Here is a 9,727-nt window from a genome sequence, read left to right as displayed (position 1 = left end):
ATGCAGATATCGTATTTTATTATAGAGGCAATCCTGATTATTATATTGTACCCAATATATAGTGATTTCAAAAGTAAAAAGAACACAAAACTAAAACAGCTTTCTAACTATAGTCGTTACAGTTAAAATTTAACAGATTTAAAATATAAAATGTATATTTGCGCATGCGTAGAGAAGCATTATAAGTCGACTTACAGCTGCCAAGTTCCAATTTTGACCCATTAGCAGCTATTTTTACCAGCTAAAGGTGAATTCGAATTTGTTCCATATGTCCAAATCCCTTATATATCAAGTTTCAAATCTTGAGACTAAAAATTGATGGAGGAGTTTGCCAGAGACCGTTCTTCAAACAGATTAACAGATGTTAGTAAAGAAACTGGATATTTCATGTAAAAATTTAAAAAAATTTTGAATACCTCGAGATACTAACTATGTTTAACATATCACAGACAATATAGGTTGATTTATTAATAGAAAGTTATCACAAAAGAATTCTTAAAAAAAGAAATCTTAAATTTCTTTTGGGGGGGAAGGGGAGGTATAACAATAAAATAATTTTTTCTGTCATCGTTTGCTGCGGACTTTGTGTCGCCTATTCTTCTGCATCACCAGGTTTTAATATTACTATCATAATTAATTAATTATTGTGAAATAGAAAATGGGGATCATCAGCTTCTTACCATGGAGCTGTTAAATTCATGGCTCTTCATTGGAAAATAATTTTTTTAAAAATGTAGACACTATCCAGTTACTATTTCACTTATATAGTAATTTTAAAAATACTCAAGTAAATAATTATGGTAGCAATATTAAAACCTGGTGATGCAGAAAAATAGGCGACACAAAGTCCGCAGCAAACGATGACAAAATTATTTTATTGCTATAAAAATAAATCATTAAATATTTCATAAAGTAATATATTTTGTATAATACTGAAAACAAATGCAAAACGATGAAAGCAATAACATTTTATTTTATGCAACAAAAAAATAAAGTATAATGTAAATTTTTTATTTAACATTTACTGCCGACTTCGAGACGCCTATTTCTTTTGCATCACGTAAAACTTTATGAGAACCATTCTGTGATATGTTAGCGTGTGAAATCACACAGGAATTAATTTATAAAAAGAGGAAGGAAATCCTACTATACAAATCCTAAAAGTCAATAGTCTAAAGAAGCACTCGTTTTGACAATAAAAAGAACGCGTCTTGGAAATACCCGATTTAAATTTAAACCTCAGGCAGAGGGGGTAGTAAAGAAGGGTGGGGGGACAGAAGTAGAGTTTCTCAACCTGGATAATATTACCCACAAAAGGGCATTTTGTTTATTTTAGGAAATTTACAAATTATGTTAGTATTACGTTTCTGAATTTTTTTAGATGAGGATTGTCTATTCATATTATTTGGATTCATCGAACTATTGTTCTCATCTTGAGTGTGATTTTCACAACGTTTTGGTCCATGAACCTCCGACTTTCCTCAGATCGAGTTTGTCGAACTCTGGAATTTAGACAATTTCAAACAAAACCGTTTGATTACTTTACGGACCTGTGGTTGGTGCAGATGGAAAAAAATCAATTGAAAAAGTGATTCTCCTGAAAGTTGAATTCTCAGTGTGGTCAACCGAAAAACACTTTTTTTTTTTTTGATATATTTATTACATTTTCACCCCAAACAAGTCACATTGCCACTTTGGTGTAGGGGGCTACTATCAGGGGCAGCAACTACTGAGGCACTATGTAGGGATTTGGGCAGCAAGATGTCGGTTCACATTACACTTAAACTTCTGCACGTCAGTACAGTTGGGGAAGCAGGGACTTGGAATGGAATTCCAGAGTCTAGTGGTTCTGGGGAAGAAACTACTGGAGTAGAAAGATCTTTTATATCTAGGGATCTCTACTGCGTGGGGGTGGGATTTAGCTGCCTGTCAGGTTTGTCGAGGGTGTCTACATCGTGGGGGTACAAGTGTCTGCAGTTCGTCAGAGCATTCACCATTAAAATACTTGTAGAACAGGCAGAGGGATGCAACGTTTCGTTGATGGGACAGAGGCTGAAGCTTAGGTGCCAGTTCAGGGCCTATCAGATTGGCGACTCTTTTGAACCTTGTCTAGGAGTAAGAGACTAGCAGCAGATGCACCAGCCCAAATGTGACAGCAATACTCCATACGTGGGCGAATGGTGGCCTTATAGAGGTACAGGATACTTTCAGGTGTCAGTAGTTTTCTAGCAGAACCTACCTTCTTCGCAGCGGCCCTGGCAATGCTTTCAATGTAATTGTTCCAACTCATGTTTCCTGTGAACGTTAGGCCAAGAAGTTTGAAAGATACTCTCAGATAGGGAGTCACTGGCCATTGCTATTGGTGGCAGAGAAGGTTTTTTGTAATTATTGAAGGAAACAAGTTTAGTCTTGGCAGCATTGAATGTGACCAATCATTTTTGTGCCCATTCCACTACAGAGTGGAGGTCATCCTCTAGTGTTTTTGCCATTTTTTTTTAGATATGTGTTCATTTGTTTTCCTGTCATGCCTGTTATAGAGTGTGGTGTCGTCAGCATATATACCCATCTCAGAGGCAGTTTTGTCGGGGAGGTCATTAACAAATATTAGGAACAATAGAGGTCCAAGGATAGACCCCTGAGGCACTCCTGCATTTATATCATATTGTTTAGATGTACGAGCATAGAAGACAACCTGGATTTTTCTCTTACCTAAGAAGGATTTAATTATGTTAAGTATTCTACCAGTGATACCGTACAATCTAATTTTCCTGAGAAGACCCTCATGCCATACCCTGTCAAAAGCCTTAGATATATCTAGAGCTACCGCTCTGCCCTCCCCCGCTTTGTCCAGTGAATTGTATATACATTCAGAGATTACAGTCAGGATGTCTGCGGTGGAACGGGCTTGTCTAAATCCATATTGTTTGTCAGTCAGAAGTTTAGCATCTGTAAGGTGCCGGACTAGAGCATGGTTAATTATGGTCTCAAATATTTTGGCAAAAAGTGGGAGGAGGCTAATGGAGCGATAATTTGATGGGTCAGTTCTTTCGCCAGAATTCTTGAATACTGGTACCACAGAAGCAGTTTTCCAACAGCCCGAAAAGCATGATTCATTAAGGTATTTGTTGCAGAGAATTGAAGCTACTTCGGCTGAGCACTTTTAATAGTACAGCTGGGATGAGATCAGGTCCACATGCGAATTACTTAGGACCTCTACCCAGTCATGGCTGACGAAAAAAGGGCAAGCTACCCTCGTGAAGTAATTAAAAGATTCCGCTCGAAATTCCAGAGTTCAACAGAAACATTCCCAGAGTCTGACAAGATACACCTGATGTAGGTTGGAGGTTACATCGACCGAAACGTTGTGAAAAACCAATCAAGATGAGAACAGTACTCCGATGAATCCAAATACGTACGTTAGTATTATTTTGGATATATATCTTAATATGGGGGAAAAAAACTTATTGAAATCAGAACAGATCCGATTTAATTCTAAAATTAAAAATAAAAGGTTTGAGGTCCTTTCGGGTAGAATTTTATAAGATTTAATAGTAAAGTTAAGTCGTTTTTAAAAATATCTACATTTCTACGTTTGAGCTGATTGTTCAAAATACTGGAGAATTTTGAATCATACCCGTTTTCCCATAAAAAAATAAAATAAAAAAAATAAAAGTTTATTTAATTGCTCTTCCTTGTCTGGATGAAAATACTTTTGAAAAATATTTGAAAATATTTAAATATTAAATTAAATATTTTGTCATTTATTTTATGTAACGACATGTAAATGTGGTACAGTGTGTGTGTGGAGATAGAGAAATGTATTTTTACAGATGGGCAGACACTGTATAGAAAATAATGCAACCTGCATTAAGTTATATAATTATTTACCTCCGCCTCGATCGCTCAATGAGACAAAGTCGAAATTAATGTTAAGTGGCTACTGACCTATAAATTTTACATCTATAAAATTGGTATCAGTCTCGAAGGGTTGCTATGAGAACAGAACAGATACTTGCAAAATTTATTCGCAAGAAAAGTGAAAACAATTTTTCAAATTAGATACAAGTCATCGATTGATTTTATCCTTAAAAAGCCAGAAATTATTTGTAAATATTCAGCCATTTTTTGCCATTGTTCAGAGACGTTTGTCTAGTTATCAGGATTTGGGTTTTTCCAATTAAGTTGAAAATTTTTCTTGAAAATTGAAAATAAGTAAAAAAACTCATTCGCTATTACAAAAATTGTTTGCCAAACAAAAAACTTGGAAATAAAATGAAAATTCTGAAAGAAAAAGTTTTGGTGCATTTACAAAACAGCCCATATCGATATAGGTTTCAGATTGCAGTTTAAGGAACAGAGCAAAAATAATATAAGTAGTTTACAATTAGAAAAAAATGAAAATAAATAAAAATGTAAGAAGCAGACGATACTAAAGCCATGCAAATGCAAAACGCGGTTAAGGATAAAAAATTAATTAGTCCCCCCCTCCACACACCTGAAAGGCGAGTCTCTTTATTTGAAAAAAAATAAAAAATAAAATAAACGTTTTTTTTTTTAACATGTGGCAGGAGTAATTAATCGAGTTTTAACCTCAAGTCAGGGAAAACTTAAAAATTGTTTCATTTGATATCAGTAATAATGTACTCATTTCGATTGTTCACTGTTCTTATCTTGGATATAATTTTCACAATGTTGCAATCGATGTAACCCGACCTTAGGTGTATCATGTCGAACTCTGGAATCTGCAAGAAATTTCAGTATTTATGCACTTATTGAACTATGCTGAAATATTTAGAAAGCCATTCTTAACATGGGAGAGGAGGATATTTTGTAACTATTCTGTACTTTCAGCTAACAATTAAAGAAAAAAAAGGAAAAAGAAAAAGGAAAAGAAAAAGACATCGTAAAACTTTAAATTTGAAAATGCTATTTAAAAATAGCGTGGTTCAATAAGTGCACAAGCACCAAAATTTCAAACAACTTTATTTCATCCACGAAGGTAGGATGTTCTCATTTTGTCAGCCATGACAGAAATCTTAAGTAGTTCGCAAATTATATTTTGAAAGTTGCACACACAGGATTAAACCTTCAATCTCCAGAAAAGTAATTTATAATTGAATTTTACCAAGTACTTTATCCACTATGCCACAGGTCCTTGCAAGAATACCTCTTAAGATCGAAGGTTACAGCAACCAAAACGTGAAAATAAAACTAAAGATGAGAACAGTAGTCAAATTCAAATATGAATTATCAATGCTACAATGCTCATCAAAAAAATCGGAAACGGTATTGATATGAGTTCTGTTCTGTATAAAGACAAAAAATTTCAATTGAAAAATAAAGAATTCAAGTGAAATATTCAAGAAATAATCAAATGAGAGAAAGATAAAAAAAAAAAAAAAAATTAATATCTTAGTTCTATGCTTAAAAAAAAAAAAAAAAATTAAAACAATTTTCTGTGGAGAATATCTTTTATTATATAAAAAAAAAAAAAAAAAAAAAAAAAAAAAAAGGTATTGTTGCCCTCCCCCCAAAAATAATTAGTAAATTAAATAACAATTGGGTCACCCTATAAGGGTCAACTTCTTCGAGACATCAAAACAATGTGACTGAAAATAAAATGGAAGGCACTGTAAAAGTTTGTCAGACTGCAGTCGTGTATTCCACCAATGAGACACGGCGCCATCAGGTCGACCATGCACATGAGCTGCACGTAGAATTGCTTCAGTTTCTGTTTATCCAATAATAACACTAACAGCAAAATCGTCGTTGTCAGAATATCATCGGAACATGCAAAATAATCGGAATTTGCCGAAGAACAAAGTGTCGATATAGTCGATCCAAGGAATCGGAAAATGCGAGTCAGACACCGGAGTTTACCGACAATACTGCTTGTCACAAGCATATTATCGATACACAATAAAGCTGGGGAGAAAGTTTGCTTAAAATTTGTTAAGTCATATTTGTTTGTTTGTTGTGTGGGCATTTGTTCGATGTGAACATCAGAAGGGTCAACCTCAACACCAATTTCAGGCATTGCATCGAAGAAATTTTCAACAGAGTCAGAAGAGCTTTGCGTTTTCATGCTCTTCATAGAGTTCCTGCGAGATCCGAAAGATAGCTTTATGGATTCCATAAGACTAGAACAGTCCTCGTCGGCATTGCGATACAGATCTTTGACCAGATCACATTGCCATTTCATCTCGTCCATCGACACAGAAAGCCGCATCTTTCCGTTATCGGCTTCATCGTTGTCATCTTCGCTCGTTTCGAGAGAGCACGAGGCCGAAGCAGGAAATGTTGATAGATCTTGTCCGAGGAGAAACCGCTGAGAGAACGACCCTTCGTTAACAAATTCGGAAACAGAAAACCTGGAGACACTTTTCAGAAGATTGTCACAGACAGATTCATACGCGACAGAATATAGTTCAAGGATGTCGTTCATGAGGTTGTGGTAGAGGTGATTCTCGTATATCAGCCACAGCTTGCTTAGGGAGATCTCGCTGTGTCCAAATGCATCAGGCAGTACATTCCGACACATGTTTTGGATATGAGAATGAATATCGGAACGGAATGTGTCGATCGAAGACTTTAAAGGTAGAGTACCCAAGTTATCATTTAATAGAGAAACATCAGACATCCTCGGATCCAGCGTATACTTATCCTCCACACTTTTCTGTCTCATCACCGGGAGTTCTATGGAATCTGAACATTTACCATTTAAAGAATTTTGTAAGGAATGGTTTTCAACAGGGGAATAGTACCTCAAGCGATGACTAGAAAAACCAGATTGGTTTAAAAGGTCCATTTCTTTGGAGCTCATTTTCATTTCTTCAACTTGACCATTTTTTAAGGTTCCACTACAGAACATATTGTATTCTTCCGTGGTCGCTTTAATACGGTCACGAATTTGGTTGCAGAAGATTTTGTGAATTTTATGTGCTTCTTGCTTTGAGTTACTTAAAATAAGTGCAACTTTTTCCTCGTGCGTTTTCCAGCTATCGGGTTTGAGATTCACATCGAATATATCCGTCGCCCTCTCGCTGCCATCAATCTTGATTTCGATGCCAACAGTCTCACCGACCGTCTGTACATCGCGAATGGATAAGATAATGGCTTCTCGAACCGTGACCACCTTTACTTTTTGGAAACACAGGTTCTGCAAAGTTTCTTTCTGTTCACTTAACTTTTTGCTAACCTCGACATAAATATCATGAAAAACATTTTGTTGTTTTTTCTTTTTAAACCGTTTTTTCTTTTTCAGGATAGGACGGACTATAACATTTTTAATATTCTCGCGGACGTGTTCCAGATTGGCTAGTTGCTGATGAATGCAGTCCCTTTCTTTCCGTAAGCTGACCAAGGGCTCAGCATCATCGTCGCCAGAGTCAGTTTTAACATGGTTAATCCGTTCCTGATAATCTTCCAGAAGACGACCATTCTTTAGAATATCTTTCTCAACGTCTTTTAGCAAGATGCCTAAAAACTCCGTTTTGCAGTTGCGTACGTTGGATTCCTTTAGAAAGTTTTCAGTGCGGAATAACCTCTCTCTTTGAGACTTCAACGACGATTCTGTAAGAAATACCATTTTGTCTTGTTTCAAGATTCGTTCTTCAGTTTTGACCACCTTCAGGTGAATATAGTCCTGGGCCATGAGCAAGATCGGCAGATCAGATACGGTGAATTTCACGGAAGGCAAAATAAAACAGTGTAAAAGTTTTAGGACGCAAACATCAAAGTCGGATTCGGTGATCGAACCTCGACTGAAATCAATCAGATTTTCACAGGCTTGATTAAAAAATTCATCGATGAGGCAATCAAAGTCGTAACATTCTCCATCGTCGTACACTTCGTAGATGGAGTCGGTAGAAAGACGCGAATCGTTCAAATCATCACGGGTCGTGGTTGTTTGTAAAGATAAAAATTCGCCGTTAATTTGTGAAGATGAGGAGTTTGAATGGCGACCAGGGCGCCAAGTCTCCCCGTCAGAGACTTGAGAAAGTGGGGAGATCTTTCGAAACCTTACTCTTCGTTGATCACAGTCGATATGAATGTAAGTTATGAGCAGACATTTGAACCAAATGGCCGGTTCCAGTATTTGAGATTCGGGTGGGGTTTTCCCGGAGCCGATTCCGACGCGAGGGTGGCAGCCTTCATCCAAGTTAATATTGGAAACTCTCTTGGAGAGTTTACCATACTTCAAATCCACGTCCATTCTGACAATCACATTACCGGGGAAAATATAAACAATTTTGTGGGTGTACTGGCAATAATTGCTGGCTGCGAACAAAAAACGATTTCGTTTTGGCTGAAAGTGAGTGAATTGTCAGTTGTAGTAGTCGTAAAAAGCGTCGTTAGTTTTACATTTGTTTTACCACAAAACAAAAAACTGTTTAGCGTGTTGTGATTTCGGGAGTAAAGGAATAACGAAGGTGATAAACAATTTCCTACTTAACGAATGTTTTAATATGAAAGTTTCACAACCAAATTTTAATAGTTAAAACTTTCTGCATTTCTTTTAGAAAAATAAATTATGAAGGTGAAGTGAAGTGCAATAATATTTTTAGTTTATTTATTTATTTTTTTTTTTTTGCTTTTATCTTAAATTGAGACAAAGTAGATATTTCCGACGAGAGGAAATGACAGCCGTACTTAAATCGGGAGCACGGTTAAATTAATCTGTAATTATATTTTTTACCGAATAAATAAATTCAGAAAAAAAAAATACATCGGAAATTGTTTGGCGATATTTTAAAATAAATACAAAAACACAAGGTTAAAAAAAAAAGTTAAATTAGAATAAATTAAAGGTAAATTTAATTCAAGTTTCAGTTGTAAATAAATTTAATTTATATCAAACGTTTTAATTCTAATTTCCGTAGGAAATTAGAGGAAAACTAAATTTGAAATGAGAAAAAAAAATACAAACTTATCCGTTCATTCCACGGGGGTTTATGGGGAGAAAAAAGTCCGAATTAATCCACGAACAAGGGAAAAGTTGTAAAATATTATGTGAATTATTTTACACGGATTTTAAATCAATTTTTTGTTTGGTTGTTTTTTTTTTGTTTTTTTTTTTTTTTTCGGATTGATTAAACTTTCTTGTTGGTTCACATTTTGATAATTCCTCCTTTTGTTTTTCATAGAATTTTTTTTTTTTTTTTTTTTTTTTTTTTTTCCACAAGCTTAGTTTGTTTTCAACGAAAAATAAAGAGGATAAATCCCGTTCGTCCGACTCTCTCAATATCCAATGTAAATAATCCACGGCTCCATATCATAACAACCGAGGCTTTTTATTTCTTCTCGCTTTTTTAAAAAGAATGCCTTCCCATGTCGGCCGCACGAATTGTTTGAAAACTAATCGTAAAAAAAGCACATGCAAATAAGTAACATACACCCCACTCCTTCCTCTCATAACACATTTCCAGCCAATCAGCGAAGAGAACGAATAATGACGCAATTTTTTAGGTGTGGTGTAGCCGCAGTAGTTAATCGCTAAATAAAAAAATAAAAAATCTCATTTACGGATTGAATGAGCGTTTAGTTGACAACTTTTAACAAACTTACGAAAATAAGTATCTTAGTCACAATTCTTAAAGTTGAAATAGTCACAGTTACAAAATAAATAAAATAAAATGTTACCTTTTGCCCCCATGCTGTAAACGGGAAAATTATTTGGAATAAAACCTATGTTAAAAACATAAATACAGAAAATCTTTTAAAAACA

The 9,727-nt window shown here is 35.2% G+C and overlaps 1 protein-coding gene across 1 annotated transcript; it reads right to left on the bottom strand.

Annotated features, from left to right (window-relative positions):
• Positions 1 to 953: 953 nt before the first annotated feature.
• On the bottom strand, positions 954 to 9,397 carry LOC145286339 (uncharacterized). The gene has a single exon (XM_080135261.1). It carries the CDS (start codon positions 8,213 to 8,215, stop codon positions 5,579 to 5,581), a length of 2,637 nt encoding a protein of 878 aa, XP_079991387.1. The 5' UTR covers positions 8,216 to 9,397; the 3' UTR covers positions 954 to 5,578.
• Positions 9,398 to 9,727: the final 330 nt, after the last annotated feature.

This window comes from Euprymna scolopes, chromosome 10 (genome assembly GCF_053919585.1).
Source record: "Euprymna scolopes isolate OS-2025 chromosome 10, ASM5391958v1, whole genome shotgun sequence".
NCBI lineage: Eukaryota > Metazoa > Mollusca > Cephalopoda > Sepiida > Sepiolidae > Euprymna > Euprymna scolopes.
Note: the sequence above shows the minus strand (reverse complement) of the source record. Positions and strands in the feature narration are given on the sequence as shown.

Bases quoted from the DNA above. Each gene is read 5' to 3' on its own strand.
- LOC145286339 (XM_080135261.1), bottom strand. From the start codon at position 8,215: ATGGACGTGGATTTGAAGTATGGTAAACTCTCCAAGAGAGTTTCCAAT.